Here is an 18809-nt window from a genome sequence, read left to right as displayed (position 1 = left end):
TATATGTATATGAATATATATATATATATATAAAAATATATATATATGTGTGTATGTTCTTCAGGAAGCTGACCAAGGTTCTGAAGAACTATGTGGAGAATGCAGAGAAGCTGACGGAACAGCTGCTGAAGGCCATGAAAGCTCTGGAGTACATATTCAAGTTTATAGTGCGTTCCAGGGTCCTCTTCAACCAGTAAGTGTACACACACCCCCCCTACCCCCCCCCCTACACACCCCTACACCCCCCCCCCCCCCCACACACACCCCCACACACCCCCACACACCCCTACACCCCCCTACACACCCCCTACACCCCTACACTCCCCATACACACCCCTACACACCCCTACACACTACTACACCCCCCTACACACACCCCCACACACCCCCACACACCCCTACACCCCCTACACCCCTACACTCCCCATACACACCCCTACACACCCCATACACACCCCCACACCCCCCTCACACACACACCCCCACACACCCCCACACACCCCTACACCCCCCTACACACCCCCTACACCCCTACACACCCCTACACTCCCCTACACCCCCTATACCCCCCTACACACTACTACACACTACTACACACCCCTACACCCCGCTACACACTACTTACTACACACTACTACACACTACTACACACCCCTATACCCCCTTACACCCCCCTACACACTCCTACACACTCCTCTGCTCAACTTGTTCATGTGAATAGTCTGACTTTAGTGTTGATCAGTCCCGTCTGTATCCGTTTCCGTTTGAATGTAAACATTGACAGTAGGAAGTACATGCTGTGTGATATACTACAGGGCCTTCACAATGTCTTCATACCCCTTGACTTATTACACCTTTTTGTTGTGTTACAGCCTGAATTTAAAATTGATTTAATAGATGTTTTTCTCTCTCCCATCTACACACAATACCCCATAATTGACATATTTTTGTGCAAATGTTTTGAAAATGAAATACAGAAATATCTCATTTATCGTAAGTATCCGTACTCCTTAGTTATAATCGCTGCCAACAGTGATTCTAACTGTGAGTCTTTCTGGGTAAATCTCTAAGAGCTTTGCAGACCTGGATTGTACAATATTTGCACACGATTCTTTTTTAAATTCTTCAAACTCTGTCAAGTTTGGTTGCTGATCATTGCTAGACAGCCATTTTCAAGTCTTGACATGGATTTTTCAAGCCGATTTCAGTCGAAAACTTAAACTTCCTGCCCCTCGGGAACATTCAATGTCATCTTGGAAAGCAACTCCAGTGTCGATTGGACCTTTGTGTTTTGAGGTTATTGTCCTGCTGTACGGTGAATTACTCTCCCCAAGTGTCCTTTTGGAAAGCAGACTGAACCAGGTTTAGCCCGTGCTTACCTCTGTTTTGTTTTATTTTTTATGCTAAAGATCTCTCTAGTCCTTGCCGATGACAAGCATACCCATAACATGATGCAGCCAAAAAACAGAACTCTTTTGTGTTCGGATGATGAAGTACATTTCTTTGCCAAAGGTTTTGCAGTTTTACTTTAGTGCCTTTTATTGCAAACAGGATGTATGTTTGAACAGGATGTATGTTTGAACAGGATGTATGTTTGAACAGGATGTATGTTTGAACAGGATGTATGTTTGAACAGGATGTATGTTTGAACAGGATGTATGTTTGAACAGGATGTATGTTTGAACAGGATGTATGTTTGAACAGGATGTATGTTTGAACAGGATGTATGTTTGAACAGGATGTATGTTTGAACAGGATGTCTGTCTTTTAGGTTATTATTGTGGAGTAACTGCGATGTTGTTGATCCAATCCTCAGTTTTCTCCTATCGGAGCCATTAAAACTCTGTTACTGTCACAAGTCACAATTAGCCTCATGGTGAAAATCCCTGAGTGGTTTCCTTCCTCTCCTGCAACTGAGTTAGGAAGGACGCCTGTATCTTTGTAGTGACGCGGTATATTGATACACCATCCAAAGTGTCATTTAATAACTTCACCATGCTCAAAGGGATATTCAATGTCTGCTTTTAATTTGTTTTACCCCATCTACCAATAGGTTCCTTTCTTTGCGAGGCATTGGAAAACCTCCCTGGTCTTTGTGGTTGAATCTGTGTTTGAAATTCACTGCTTGACTGAGGGACATTACAGATAATTGTATGTGTTGGGGTAGTCATTAAAAATGTTAAACCCTGTTATTGCACCCAGAGTCCATGCAACTGATTATGTTACTTGTTAAGCACATTTTTTTACTCTTGAACTTATTTCGGCTCGTCATAACAAAGGGGTTGAATACTTATCGACTCATTATTATATCTAAAAACATAATTCCATTTTTAACATGAGTGGGGTATTGTGTGTAGGACCGTGACACAACATCTCCATTGAATTCATTTTAAATTGAGGCTGTAATACAACAAAATGTGGACAAGGTCAAGTAATGTGGATACCTTCTTGTCCCCCTTCAGCAGTGTAGCAGGAAGTAACCCCCTCTAAACATGTCTTGTCCCATTCAGCAGTGTAGCAGGAAGTAACCCCCTCTAAACATGCCATGTCCCCCTTCAGCAGTGTAGCAGGAAGTAACCCCCTCTAAACATGCCATGTCCCCCTCAGCAGTGTAGCAGGAACTAGCCCCCTCTAAACATGTCTTGTCCCCCTTCAGCAGTGTAGCAGGAAGTAACCCCCTCTAAACATGTCTTGTCCCCCTTCAGCAGTGCAGCAGGAAGTAACCCCCTCTAAACATGTCTTGTCCCCCTCAACAGTGTAGCAGGAAGTAACCCCCTCTAAACATGTCTTGTCCCCCTCAACAGTGTAGCAGGAAGTAACCCCCTCTAAACATGTATTGTCCCCCTCAACGGTGTAGCAGGAAGTAACCCCCTCTAAACATGTCTTGTCCCCCTTCAGCAGTGTAGCAGGAAGTAACCCCCTCTAAACATGTCTTGTCACCCTCAACAGTGTAGCAGGAAGTAACCCCCTCTAAACATGTCTTGTCCCCCTTCAGCAGTGTAGCAGGAAGTAACCCCCTCTAAACATGTCTTGTCCCCCTCAACAGTGTAGCAGGAAGTAACCCCCTCTAAACATGTCTTGTCCCCCTTCAGCAGTGTAGCAGGAAGTAACCCCCTCTAAACATGTCTTGTCCCCCTTCAGCAGTGTAGCAGGAAGTAACCCCCTCTAAACATGTCTTGTCCCCCTCAACAGTGTAGCAGGAAGTAACCCCCTCTAAACATGTCTTGTCCCCCTTCAGCAGTGTAGCAGGAAGTAACCCCCTCTAAACATGTCTTGTCCCCCTCAACAGTGTAGCAGGAAGTAACCCCCTCTAAACATGTCTTGTCCCCCTTCAGCAGTGTAGCAGGAAGTAACCCCCTCTAAACATGTCTTGTCCCCCTTCAGCAGTGCAGCAGGAAGTAACCCCCTCTAAACATGTCTTGTCCCCCTCAACAGTGTAGCAGGAAGTAACCCCCTCTAAACATGTCTTGTCCCCCTTCAGCAGTGTAGCAGGAAGTAACCCCCTCTAAACATGTCTTGTCCCCCTCAACAGTGTAGCAGGAAGTAACCCCCTCTAAACATGTCTTGTCCCCCTTCAGCAGTGTAGCAGGAAGTAACCCCCTCTAAACATGTCTTGTCCCCCTCAACAGTGTAGCAGGAAGTAACCCCCTCTAAACATGTCTTGTCCCCCTCAACAGTGTAGCAGGAAGTAACCCCCTCTAAACATGTCTTGTCCCCCTTCAGCAGTGTAGCAGGAAGTAACCCCTTCTATACATGTCTTGTCCCCCTCAACAGTGTAGCAGGAAGTAACCCCCTCTAAACATGTCTTGTCCCCCTTCAGCAGTGTAGCAGGAAGTAACCCCCTCTAAACATGTCTTGTCCCCCTCAACAGTGTAGCAGGAAGTAACCCCCTCTAAACATGTCTTGTCCCCCTCAGCAGTGTAGCAGGAAGTAGATTATAGAGTAACGTGTGTTTTACTCAGTAACACTCCAGAGATGGTCGATGCGCATCATTAGTTTTATTCCCCCACAAAGCAGCTCGTTTTATAGTTTCATTCCCGTTTGGGGAGATTTACATGGTTGTGTAAGGGATTGGGATACAAGCCATGTTGTGGGGATGAGATAATAGAGGCCTAATCTCCTGTCTTGCACCGTACACAGAGTTACAGGGATGCAGTTTCAGGTTCTGCCTCCATACAAACTGTTACAGTCCAGATTCTGCCTCCATACAAACTGTTACAGTCCAGATTCCTCCATACTAACTGTTACAGTCCAGATTCCTCCATACTAACTGTTACAGTCCAGATTCCTCCATACTAACTGTTACAGTCCAGATTCCTCCATACTAACTGTTACAGTCCAGATTCCTCCATACTAACTGTTACAGTCCAGATTCCTCCATACTAACTGTTACAGTCCAGATTCCTCCATACTAACTGTTACAGTCCAGATTCCTCCATACTAACTGTTACAGTCCAGATTCCTCCATACTGTTACAGTCCAGATTCCTCCATACTAACTGTTACAGTCCAGATTCCTCCATACAAACTGTTACAGTCTAGATTCCTCCATACTAACTGTTACAGTCCAGATTCCTCCATACTAACTGTTACAGTCCAGATTCCTCCATACTAACTGTTACAGTCCAGATTCCTCCATACTAACTGTTACAGTCCAGATTCCTCCATACTAACTGTTACAGTCCAGATTCCTCCATACTAACTGTTACAGTCCAGATTCCTCCATACTAACTGTTACAGTCCAGATGCCTCCATACAAACTGTTACAGTCCAGATTCCTCCATACAAACTGTTACAGTCCAGATGCCTCCATACAAACTGTTACAGTCCAGATTCCTCCATACTAACTGTTACAGTCCAGATTCCTCCATACTAACTGTTACAGTCCAGATTCCTCCATACTAACTGTTACAGTCCAGATTCCTCCATACTAACTGTTACAGTCCAGATTCCTCCATACTAACTGTTACAGTCCAGATTCCTCCATACTAACTGTTACAGTCCAGGTTCCTCCATACTAACTGTTACAGTCCAGATTCCTCCATACTAACTGTTACAGTCCAGATTCCTCCATACTAACTGTTACAGTCCAGATTCCTCCATACTAACTGTTACAGTCCAGATTCCTCCATACTAACTGTTACAGTCCAGATTCCTCCATACTAACTGTTACAGTCCAGATTCCTCCATACTAACTGTTACAGTCCAGATTCCTCCATACTAACTGTTACAGTCCAGATTCCTCCATACTAACTGTTACAGTCCAGATTCCTCCATACTAACTGTTACAGTCCAGATTCCTCCATACTAACTGTTACAGTCCAGATTCCTCCATACTAACTGTTACAGTCCAGATTCCTCCATACTAACTGTTACAGTCCAGATTCCTCCATACTAACTGTTACAGTCCAGGTTCCTCCATACTAACTGTTACAGTCCAGATTCCTCCATACTAACTGTTACAGTCCAGATTCCTCCATACTAACTGTTACAGTCCAGATTCCTCCATACTAACTGTTACAGTCCAGATTCCTCCATACTAACTGTTACAGTCCAGATTCCTCCATACTAACTGCTACAGTCCAGATTCCTCCATACTAACTGTTACAGTCCAGATTCCTCCATACTAACTGTTACAGTCCAGATTCCTCCATACTAACTGTTACAGTCCAGATTCCTCCATACTAACTGTTACAGTCCAGATTCCTCCATACAAACTGTTACAGTCCAGATTCTGCCTCCATACAAACGGTTACAGTCCAGATTCCTCCATACTAACTGTTACAGTCCAGATTCCTCCATACTAACTGTTACAGTCCAGATTCCTCCATACTAACTGTTACAGTCCAGATTCCTCCATACAAACTGTTACAGTCCAGATTCCTCCATACAAACGGTTACAGTCCAGATTCCTCCATACTAACTGTTACAGTCCAGATTCCTCCATACTAACTGTTACAGTCCAGATTCCTCCATACTAACTGTTACAGTCCAGATTCCTCCATACTAACTGTTACAGTCCAGATTCCTCCATACTAACTGTTACAGTCCAGATTCCTCCATACTAACTGTTACAGTCCAGATTCCTCCATACAAACGGTTACAGTCCAGATTCCTCCATACTGTCGTGTCTTCGGTATCATTAAAAGTGAAGACTGGTATTTAACCAAATCATTTCTCTGTAATAATTATTACGTGATTATACTAATCATGTAAATGTAATTAACTAGGAAGTCGGGGCACCAAGGAAAATATTCAGATTACAAATTAATAATTTTCCTAATTATAACTCTTCAGATATTTTAACATCTGATCAGTTAGTATTTAAATGAATGAATTTTTCTTTACCTCGCGTTAGTCTCATTCCAAACGTCGTAAATTGTTGGTTATCTGCACGAACCCAGTGTTCACTATGAGTCATCCATAAACCAATTGTCTTAATCATTTATTTACAATCACAGAAATGCATAAACAAACAAACAGTAGATCTGGTTACAAGGAAATTATGAGGTTCCCTAGTGGGCTCAGCCAATATGACGGCTTGGTGGACAAAGGGAAGTGGGTGTGGACTGGGAAGTGGGTGTGGACTGGGAAGTGGGTGTAGACTGGGAAGTGGGTGTGGACTGGGAAGTGGGTGTGGACTGGGAAGTGGGTGTGGACTGGGAAGTGGGTGTGGACTGGGAAGTGGGTGTAGACTGGGAAGTGGGTGTAGACTGGGAAGTGGGTGTAGACTGGGAAGTGGGTGTAGACTGGGAAGTGGGTGTGGACAAAGGGAAGTGGGTGTGGACTGGGAAGTGGGTGTGGACTGGGAAGTGGGTGTGGACTGGGAAGTGGGTGTGGACTGGGAAGTGGGTGTGGACTGGGAAGTGGGTGTGGTCTGAGAAAGAGCGGGAAAGACAAAAGAGTCACTACACACAGTTGATAATTATATCTAGCTGCGGACTAGTAATTAGTGTCTAAGATTTGCTCTTATTCTGTAGGAATCGACAGTCTCAGAGTTTAACCATTTCCCGCTGTGTAGCCAATGCTCAACGTGATATGGTTAGGTTGGTAACCAGTTTATAACAGCAATAAGGCACCTCGGGGGGGTTGTGATATATGGCCATATACCACGGCTAAGGGATGTGTCCAGGCCCTCCGCGTTGTGTCATGGGTAATAACAGCCCTTAGCCATGGTTGAGTCATGGGTAATAACAGCCCTTAGCCGTGGTTGAGTCATGGGTAATAACAGCCCTTAGCCGTGGTTGAGTCATGGGTAATAACAGCCCTTAGCCGTGGTTGAGTCATGGGTAATAACAGCCCTTAGCCGTGGTTGAGTCATGGGTAATAACAGCCCTTAGCCTTGGTTGAGTCATGGGTAAGAACAGCCCTTAGCCTTGGTTGCGTCATGGGTAATAACAGCCCTTAGCCGTGGTTGAGTCATGGGTAATAACAGCCCTTAGCCGTGGTTGAGTCATGGGTAAGAACAGCCCTTAGCCGTGGTTGAGTCATGGGTAATAACAGCCCTTAGCCGTGGTTGAGTCATGGGTAAGAACAGCCCTTAGCCGTGGTTGAGTCATGGGTAATAACAGCCCTTAGCCGTGGTTGAGTCATGGGTAATAACAGCCCTTAGCCGTGGTTGAGTCATGGGTAAGAACAGCCCTTAGCCGTGGTTGAGTCATGGGTAAGAACAGCCCTTAGCCGTGGTTGAGTCATGGGTAAGAACAGCCCTTAGCCGTGGTTGAGTCATGGGTAAGAACAGCCCTTAGTCGTGTTTGAGTCATGGGTAATAACAGCCCTTAGCCGTGGTTGAGTCATGGGTAATAACAGCCCTTAGCCGTGGTTGAGTCATGGGTAAGAACAGCCCTTAGCCGTGGTTGAGTCATGGGTAATAACAGCCCTTAGCCGTGGTATACACCTCGTCTAGCCTGATTCCTTCATTATAAAACAGTTACAAAGCCTTGTACCTGGCGATCGCATCACATCAATAAATCACAGTACATGAACTGTTCTTCCCCCTGCGTAAAGTATTCCAGATGAATATGCTAATTAATTAATTAATATAAGTGTTTTGGTATGCCAGGACTTGCCGTTGTGTTTTTTTTCTTTATTTGACCTTTATTTAACTAGGCAAGTCAGTTAAGAACAAATTCTTATTTTCAATGACGGCCTAGGAACAGTGAGTTAACCTTTCTGATCTCCCCATCCCGGATCCGGGTTCGTGAATACAGACTCAAGCTCATTACCATAACGCAACGTTAACTATTCATGAAAATCGCAAATGAAATGAAATAAATATGCCATCTCTCAAGCTTAGCCTTTTGTTAACAACACTGTCATCTCAGATTTTCAAAATATGCTTCTCAACCATTGCAAAACAAGCATTTGTGTAACAGTATTGATGGCTAACGTAGCATTTAGCATTAGCATTCAGCTGGCAACATTTACACAAAAAAACAGAAAAGCATTCAAAAAAATCATTTACCTTTGAAGAACTTCAGATGTTTTCAATGAGGAGACTCTCAGATAGCAAATGTTCAGTTTTTCCTGAAAGATTATTTGTTTAGGACAAATCGCTCCGTTTTCTGCGTCACGTTTAGCTATGAAAAAACCCCTGTCCAGGATTGTGTAAATCTATCAGCAAGCTCATTAGCATAACACAACGTTAACTATTTATGAAAATCGCAAATGAAATGAAATAAATATGCCATCTCTCAAGCTTAGCCTTTTGTAAACAACACTGTCATCTCAGATTTTCAAAATATGCTTCTCAACCATAGGAAAACAATCATTTGTGTAAAAGTAGCTAGCTAGAGTTAGCATTTCGCGTTAGCATTTAGCGTTAGCATTAGCGTTAGCATCCAGCACGCAACATTAACAAAAACATAAAAGCCTTCAAATAAAATCATTTACCTTTGAAGAACTTCTGATGTTTTCAATGAGGATACTCTCAGTTAGATAGCAGATGCTCAGTTTTTCCAAAAAGATTCCTTGTGTATTAGAAATAGCTCCGTTTTATACATCACATTTGGCTACCAAAAAAAATCCATAAATTCAGTCCTCAAAACTTTTTTCCAAATTAACTCCATAATATCGACTGAAAACATGGCAAACGTTTTTTAGAATCAAGCCTCAAGGTGTTTTTCACATATCTCTTCATTGATACATCGTTCTTGGACACATGCTTTCTCTCCTGAATCCCAGGAGAAAATGACCGCACCTGAAGATTACGCACAAATTTAGACAAAGGACACCGGGCGGACCTCTGGAAAATGTAGTCTCTTATGGCCAATCTTCCAATGATATGCCTACAAATACGTCACAATGCTGCTAAGACCTTGGGCGAACGACAGAAAGTGTAGGCTCATTCCTTGCGCAATCACAGCCATATAAGGAGAGAATGGAAAACAGAGCTTCAGAAATTCTGCTAATTCCTGGGTGATGCATCATCTTGGTTTCGCCTGTAGAATGAGTTCTGGGGCACTTACAGACAAAATCTTTGCAGATTCTGAAACTTCAGAGTGTTTTCTTTCCAAAACTGTCAAGAATATGCATAGTCGAGCATCTTTTCGTGACAAAATATCGCGCTTAAAACGGGAACGTTTTTTATCCAAAAATGAAATAGCGCCCCTAGAGCTCTAAGAGGTTTAAACTGCCTGTTCAGGAGCAGAATGACAGATTTGTACCTTGTCAGCTCGGGGGTTTGAACTTGCAACCTTCCAGTTACTAGTCCAACACTCTAACCACTAAGGCTACCCTGCCGCCTCTCCTCTTCTCCCTCCTACCTCCCGTCCGTCCGTCCGTCCATCCACCTCTCCTCTTCTCCCTCCTACCTCCCGTCCGTCCGTCCATGTTTTCCCTGCTTTTGGCGCTGGAAGCAGACAGGCTGGAGTAGCCCGCTTGTTTTAGATGCTAACGATGATCAGCAATGATCAAGGTATTTGGATCTTGTTTAGTATTTGCATTGGGAACCCATGCAGAGCCTACAGTCAGTGGGCCCTGGTTTGATGGGTAGAGAACAGTGATATAACAATGACAGAGAAGTGGCCAACTGGCATCTGGCTACAGGGGGCCTGTTTACATCTCTGTGTGAGCTAACAGCAGGTCTCTGTGTGTGGAGGGACTTCATGAAAGGTCTCTAAATCATCGGTTTTAATTCCTCCTCTCCTCCCTTTTTCTCTCCACTCCTCTCTCTCTCCCACTCTCTTCCTCATTTTCTAATACCACCCCTCTCTCCTCTTATCCCTCTTCCCTCCATCTCTTTTCTCCCCATCCCTCTCTCCTCTCCCTCCATCCATCTCTCCTCTTCTCCCTCCTACCTCCCGTCCGTCCGTCCATCCATCTCTCCCTCCACCCATCTCTCCTCTTCTTCCTCCTACCTCCCTCCGTCTGTCCATCCATCTCTCCTCTCCCTCCATCCATCTCTCCTCTTCTCCCTCCTACCTCCCTCTGTCCATCCATCCATCTCTCCTAACTCCCTGCCTCCGTCCGTCCATCCCATCTCTCCTATCCATCCATCCATCTCTCCTCTTCTCCCTCCTACCTCCCTCCCTCCATCCATCCATATCTCCTCTCCCTCCATCCATCTCTCCTCTCTCCCCAACCATCTCTCCTCTCCCTCCCTCCATCCATCTCTCCTCTTCTCCCTCCTAACTCCCTCCGTCCGTCCATCCATCTCTCCTCTCCCTCCATCCATCTCTCCTCTCTCCCCATCCATCTCTCCTCTCCCTCCATCCATCTCTCCTCTTCTCCCTCCTAACTCCCTCCGTCCGTCCATCCATCTCTCCTCTCCCTCCATCCATCTCTCCTCTTCTCCCTCCTACCTCCCTCTGTCCATCCATCCATCTCTCCTAACTCCCTGCCTCCGTCCGTCCATCCCATCTCTCCTATCCATCCATCCATCTCTCCTCTTCTCCCTCCTACCTCCCTCCCTCCATCCATCCATATCTCCTCTCCCTCCATCCATCTCTCCTCTCTCCCCATCCATCTCTCCTCTCCCTCCCTCCATCCATCTCTCCTCTTCTCCCTCCTAACTCCCTCCGTCCGTCCATCCATCTCTCCTCTCCCTCCATCCATCTCTCCTCTCTCCCCATCCATCTCTCCTCTCCCTCCATCCGTCTCGCCTCTTCTCCCTCCTAACTCTCTCCATCCATCCATCGCTCCTCTTCTCCCTCCTACTTCCCTCTATCATCCATCTCTCCCTCCATCCATCTCTCCTCTTCTCCCTCTTAACTCCCTCCATCCATCCATCCATCCATCTCCCCTCTCTCTCCATCCATCTCTCCTCTCCCTCCATCCATCTCTCCTCTCCCTCCATCCATCTCTCTTCTCTCCCCATCCATCTCTCCTCTCTCTCCATCCATCTCTCCTCTCTCTCCATCCATCTCTCCTCTCCCTCCATCCATCTCTCTCCTCTCTCTCCATCCATCTCTCTCCTCTCTCTCCATCCATCTCTCCTCTCTCCATCCATCTCTCCTCTCTCTCCATCCATCTCTCCTCTCTCTCCATCCATCTCTCCTCTTCTCCCTCCTAACTCCCTTCGTCCATCCATACATCTCTCCACTTCCTCCATCCCTCCCTCCATCCATCTCTCCTCTTCTCCCTCCTACCTCCCTCCCTCTGTCCGTCCATCCGTCTCTCCTCTCCCCAGGCTGTATGAGAACAAAGGAGAAGCAGACTTCATGGAGTCCTTGAGGAATCTCTTCACTTCCTTCAATGACATGATGAACATCAACTCTGAGAACACAGGCATGGTGAAGGTAGGACATCAATCATATAGTCTGGCTCTGCTTCAGAGTGATGCCTTTTGTGTTTCCATGGTATTCTATGCATTCTGTTTCCCTGTGTATATCAGTCTCTAGTTCCCATCTCATGTCCACTATGTGTCTATAGTAGAGGTCGACCAATTATGATTTTTCAATACCGATTATTGGAGGACCAAAAAAAAGCTGATACCGATTAATTGGCCTTATATATATATATATATATATATTTTTTTTTTAAATATATATATATTTGTAATAATGACAATTACAACAATACTGAATGAATAATGAACACTTTTATTTTAACTTAATATAATACTTAAATAAAATCTATTTACTCTCAAATAAATATTGAAACATGTTCAATTTGGTTTAAATAATGCAAAAACAAAGTTTTTGAGAAGAAAGTAAAAGTGCAATATGTGCCATGTCAGAAAGCTAACGTTTCAGTTCCTTGCTCAGAACATGAGAACATATGAAAGCTGGTGGTTCCTTTTAACATGAGTCTTCAAAATTCCCAGGTAAAAAGTTTTAGGTTGTAGTTATTATAGGAATTATAGGACTATTTCTCTCTATACCATTTGTATGTCATATACCTTTCACTATTGGATGTTCTAATAGCCACTTTAGTATTGCCAGCCTAATCTTAGGAGTTGATAGGGTTGGAGTCATAACAGCTCTGTGCATCAAGCATTGCTAAGAGCTGCTGGCAAATGCAGTAAAGTTTGAATGAATGCTTACGAGCCTGCTGCTGCCTCAGTCAGACTGCTCTATCAAATCATAGACTTAATTATAACATAATGACACAGAAATACGAGCCTTAGGTCATTAATATGGTCAATTTCCAGAAACTATCAGTTTTGAAAACAAATAGTTTATTCTTTCAGTGAAATACGGAACCATTACGTATTTTATCTAACGGGTGGCATCCTTACGTCTAAATATTCCTGTTACATTGCACAACCTTCAATGTTATGTCATAATTACGTAAAATTCTGGCAAATTAGTTGGCGACGAGCCAGGCGGCCCAAACTGTTGCATACACCCTGACTCTGCGTGCAACGAGCCAGGCGGCCCAAACTGTTGCATATACCCTGACTCTGCGTGCAACGAGCCAGGCGGCCCAAACTGTTGCATACACCCTGACTCTGTGTGCAACGAGCCAGGCGGCCCAAACTGTTGCATATACCCTGACTCTGCGTGCAACGAGCCAGGCGGCCCAAACTGTTGCATATACCCTGACTCTGCGTGCGATGAACGCAAGAGAAGTGACACAACTTCACCTGGTTAATGTTGCCTGCTAACCTGGATTTCTTTGAACTAAATATACAGGTTTAAACATATACATAGATATACATATATAGGCTGTGATTCGATGATAAATTAACAGGCACCGCATTGATTATATGCAACGCAGGACAAGCTGGTTAACCTCGTAATATCATCAACCACTAGTTAACTAGTGATTATGTGAATATTGATTGTTTTTTATAAGATGGAAGTTTAGTGCTAGCTAGCAATTTAACTTGGCTCCTTGTTGCACTCGCGTAACAGGTGGTCAGCAGTTTCCTCGTGGATCGCAATGTAATCGGCCATAATCGGCATCCAAAAAGGCTGATTACTGATTGAAATCGTCCCTAATTAATTGGTCAATATGTATCATGCTCTCCTTGGGGTAAAGGACAATATACAGAGCCAGTCAAAAGTTTGGACCCATCTACTCATTCAAGGGTTTTTCTATATTTTTGTAGTATGTTCTACAATGTAGAATAATAGTGAAGACATCAAAACTATGAAATAACGCACATGGAATCATGTAGTAACTAAAAAAAGTGTTAAAACAAAAATATTTTTTGAATTTTGATTCTTCGAAGTAGCCTCCCTTTGCTTTGATGACAGCTTTGCACACTCTTGGCATTCTCTCAACCAGCTTCACGAGGAATGCTTTTCCAACAGTCTTGAAGGAGTTCCCACATATGCTGAGCACTTGTTGACTGCTTTTCCTTCACTCTGCGGTCCAACTCATCCCAAACCATCTCAATTGAGTTGAGGTCGGGTGATTGTGGAGGCCAGGTCATCTGATGCAGCACTCTATCACTCTCCTTCTTGGTCAAATAGCCCTTACACAGCCTGGAGGTGTGTTGGGTCATTGTCCTGTTGAAAAACAAATGATAGTCCCACTAAGCCCAAACCTAATGTGTTGGCGTATCGCTGCAGAATTCTGTGGTAGCCATGCTGTATAAGTGTGTCTTGAATTCAAAATAAGTCACAGACCCTGTCACCAACCAGGCACCATCACACCTCCTCCTCCATGCTTCACGGTGGGAACCACACATGCAGAGATCATCCATTCATCTACTCTGCGTCTCACAAAGACACAGTGGTTGGAACCAAAAAATCTCACATTTTGACTCATCAGACCGAACGGCAGATTTCCACCAGTCTAATTGCTCATGTTTCTTGGCCCAAGCAAGTCTCTTCGTATTATTGGTGTCCTTTAGTAGTGGTTTCTTTGCAGAAATTCGACCATGAAGGTCTGATTCAAGCAGTCTCTGAACAGTTGATGTGTGTCTGTTACTTGAACACTGTGAAGTATTATTTTGGGCTGCAATCTAAGGTGCTCTAATGAACTTATCCCCTGCAGCAGAGGTAACTCTGGGTCTTCCATTCAGCAAAGCTGTCATCAAGGCAAAGGGTGGCTATTTGAAGAATTTGAAATATAAAATATATTTTGATTTAACACTTTTTTTTGTTGCTTACTACTGTACATGATTCCATATGTGTTATTTCATAGTTTTGATGTTTTCACTTATTATTCTACAATGCCAAAAAAAAATAAAGAAAAACCCTGGAATAAGTAGGTGTGTCCAAACGTTTGACTGGTACTGTATCTCCTATTGTTGTCTGTGTGTTGTTCCCCTCTGTGTTCATTGTCTTTCTGAATAGATCTCTCCATGTGCCTCCCTCCCCTCTGTGTTCATATGTATTTCTTCTGCAACTGTTATCTATGTCTGTGTTCTCTCTCTGACCTGTTCTGTGTCCCGACGCATCTCTCTCGCTCTCTCTTGTGCTCTCTATCACACTCTCTCCCTTGTGCTCTCTCCTGTGCTCTCTCTCTCACACTCTCTCTCTTGCGCCCTCTGACCTATTCTGTGTCCCGGGGCATCTCTCTCTCTCTCTCTGACCTGGCCTGTTCTGTGTCCCGGGGCATCTCTCTCTCTCTCTGACCTGGCCTGTTCTGTGTCCCGGGGATTCTCTGCGTTCTTCCTCTTTAGCTCCTCCTCAAGGTATTTTCTGATATCCCTCCCTCCCTCCCTCCCTCCCTCCCTCCCTCCCTCCCTCCCTCCCTCCCTCCCTCCCTCCCTCCCTCCCTCCCTCCCTCCCTCCCTCCCTCCCTCCCTCCCTCCCTCCCTCCCTCCCTCCCCTCCCTCCCTCCCCTCCCACCCTACCTCCCTCCCTCCCGCCTCCCTCCCTCCCTCCCTGACTGATGGCTCTAGACAAGCATAATGACTGATGCCTCTAGACAAGCATAATGACTGATGCCTCTAGACAAGCATAATGACTGATGACTCTAGACAAGCATAATGACTCTAGACAAGCATAATGACTCTAGACAAGCATAATGACTCTAGACAAGCATAATGACTCTAGACAAGCATAATGACTGATGACTCTAGACAAGCATAATGACTCTAGACAAGCATAATGACTGATGACTCTAGACAAGCATAATGACTCTAGACAAGCATAATGACTCTAGACAAGCATAATGACTGATGGCTCTAGACAAGCATAATGACTGATGACTCTAGACAAGCATAATGACTGATGGCTCTAGACAAGCATAATGACTGATGGCTCTAGACAAGCATAATGACTCTAGACAAGCATAATGACTGATGACTCTAGACAAGCATAATGACTGATGACTCTAGACAAGCGTAACGACACATCCTGTCATACAAAATATTATGATATTGTAGTTAACATTCAACATTCTAGTGATGGCCATGGCTGTTACCCAGTTGGTCATCTAATCACCTTTAAGATCAGGGATAATCCTAATCGTTTTAGTGAGGGCCAGGGCTGTTACCCAGTTGGTCATCTAATCACCTTTAAGATCAGGGATAATCCTAATCGTTTTTTGTTTTGTCCAGGGTGCAGCGTTGAGATATGTCCCCACCATCGTGAACGACGTCAAACTGGTCTTCGATCCCAAGGAGCTCAGGTGGGTTTTCATCAGGGAAACTGCTGTCCCGTGGTGAATGTTTTAACACATCTGGTAATGTACACTATACACTATACATTATCTGTGACTCCTGTTAGACTATACTGTAATGTCATTATCTATGTTTTAACACATCTGGTTATGTACACTATACACTCATGCTTTCACACTGAATATAACACACTTAACATAACAGAGATGAGATTTACTTCTTATTCCCTCCACTGGCTGGGACTCCTGTTAGACTATACTGTAATGTTATTATCTGTGACTCCTGAATACTGTAGTATCATTATCTGTGACTCCTGTTAGACAATACTGTAATGTCATTATCTGTGACTCCTGAATACTGTAGTATCATTATCTGTGACTCCTGTTAGACTATACTGTAATGTCATTATCTGTGACTCCTGAATACTGTAGTGTCATTATCTGTGACTCCTGAATGTTGTAGTGTCATTATCTGTGACTCCTGAATACTGTAGTATCATTATATTTGACTCCTTAATACTGTAGTGTCATTATCTGTGACTCCTGAATACTGTAGTCATTATCTGTGACTCCTCTTCGACTGTACTGTAGTGTCATTTTCTGTGACTCCTGTATACTGTGTTGTCATTATCTGTGACTCCTGAATACTGTAATGTCATTCTGTGACTCCTGTTTGACTTGTACTGTAGTGTCATTATCTGTGACTCCTGAATACTGTAATGTCATTCTGTGACTCCTGTTTGACTTGTACTGTAGTGTCATTATCTGTGACTCCTGAATACTGTAATGTCCTTCTGTGACTCCTGTTTGACTTGTACTGTAATGTCATTATCTGTGACTCCTGAATACTGTAATGTCATTATCTGTGACTCCTGAATACTGTAGTGTCATTATCTGTGACTCCTGAATACTGTAATACCATTATCTGTGACTCCTGAATACTGTAGTGTCATTATCTGTGACTCCTGAATACTGTAGTGTCATTATCTGTGACTCCTGAATATTGTAGTGTCATTATCTGTGACTCCTGAATACTGTAGTGTCATTATCTGTGACTCCTCTTCGACTGTACTGTAGTGTCATTTTCTGTGACTCCTGTATACTGTGTTGTCATTATCTGTGACTCCTGTTAGACTATACTGTAATGTCATTATCTGTGACTCCTGAATACTGTAGTGTCATTATCTGTGACTCCTGAATGTTGTAGTGTCATTATCTGTGACTCCTGAATACTGTAGTATCATTATATTTGACTCCTTAATACTGTAGTGTCATTATCTGTGACTCCTGAATACTGTAGTCATTATCTGTGACTCCTCTTCGACTGTACTGTAGTGTCATTTTCTGTGACTCCTGTATACTGTGTTGTCATTATCTGTGACTCCTGAATACTGTAATGTCATTCTGTGACTCCTGTTTGACTTGTACTGTAGTGTCATTATCTGTGACTCCTGAATACTGTAATGTCATTCTGTGACTCCTGTTTGACTTGTACTGTAGTGTCATTATCTGTGACTCCTGAATACTGTAATGTCCTTCTGTGACTCCTGTTTGACTTGTACTGTAATGTCATTATCTGTGACTCCTGAATACTGTAATGTCATTATCTGTGACTCCTGAATACTGTAGTGTCATTATCTGTGACTCCTGAATACTGTAATACCATTATCTGTGACTCCTGAATACTGTAGTGTCATTATCTGTGACTCCTGAATACTGTAGTGTCATTATCTGTGACTCCTGAATATTGTAGTGTCATTATCTGTGACTCCTGAATACTGTAGTGTCATTATCTGTGACTCCTCTTCGACTGTACTGTAGTGTCATTTTCTGTGACTCCTGTATACTGTGTTGTCATTATCTGTGACTCCTGTTAGACTATACTGTAATGTCATTATCTGTGACTCCTGAATACTGTAGTGTCATTATCTGTGACTCCTGAATGTTGTAGTGTCATTATCTGTGACTCCTGAATACTGTAGTATCATTATATTTGACTCCTTAATACTGTAGTGTCATTATCTGTGACTCCTGAATACTGTAGTCATTATCTGTGACTCCTCTTCGACTGTACTGTAGTGTCATTTTCTGTGACTCCTGTATACTGTGTTGTCATTTTCTGTGACTCCTGAATACTGTAATGTCATTCTGTGACTCCTGTTTGACTTGTACTGTAGTGTCATTATCTGTGACTCCTGAATACTGTAATGTCATTCTGTGACTCCTGTTTGACTTGTACTGTAGTGTCATTATCTGTGACTCCTGAATACTGTAATGTCCTTCTGTGACTCCTGTTTGACTTGTACTGTAATGTCATTATCTGTGACTCCTGAATACTGTAATGTCATTATCTGTGACTCCTGAATACTGTAGTGTCATTATCTGTGACTCCTGAATACTGTAATACCATTATCTGTGACTCCTGAATACTGTAGTGTCATTATCTGTGACTCCTGAATACTGTAGTGTCATTATCTGTGACTCCTGAATATTGTAGTGTCATTATCTGTGACTCCTGAATACTGTAGTGTCATTATCTGTGACTCCTGAATATTGTAGTGTCATTATCTGTGACTCCTGAATACTGTAGTGTCATTATCTGTGACTCCTCTTCGACTGTACTGTAGTGTCATTTTCTGTGACTCCTGTATACTGTGTTGTCATTATCTGTGACTCCTGTTAGACTATACTGTAATGTCATTATCTGTGACTCCTGAATACTGTAGTGTCATTATCTGTGACTCCTGAATGTTGTAGTGTCATTATCTGTGACTCCTGAATACTGTAGTATCATTATATTTGACTCCTTAATACTGTAGTGTCATTATCTGTGACTCCTGAATACTG

At 43.5% G+C, this 18809-nt stretch overlaps 1 protein-coding gene across 1 annotated transcript in view; it reads left to right on the top strand.

Moving 5' to 3' along the window:
* Positions 1-18809, top strand: part of LOC110513667 (dedicator of cytokinesis protein 1) — a 527949-nt gene that overhangs the window by 151842 nt on the left and 357298 nt on the right. The window contains exons 22-24 of the mRNA XM_036990103.1: positions 65-193; positions 11629-11737; positions 15901-15971. Of these exons, the coding sequence (XP_036845998.1) occupies positions 65-193; positions 11629-11737; positions 15901-15971 (309 nt within the window). The remainder of the gene's footprint in view (positions 1-64; positions 194-11628; positions 11738-15900; positions 15972-18809) is intronic.

Source organism: Oncorhynchus mykiss, chromosome 1, assembly GCF_013265735.2.
Source record: "Oncorhynchus mykiss isolate Arlee chromosome 1, USDA_OmykA_1.1, whole genome shotgun sequence".
Lineage (NCBI taxonomy): Eukaryota > Metazoa > Chordata > Actinopteri > Salmoniformes > Salmonidae > Oncorhynchus > Oncorhynchus mykiss.
This window is presented reverse-complemented; position numbering and strand designations above follow the sequence as displayed.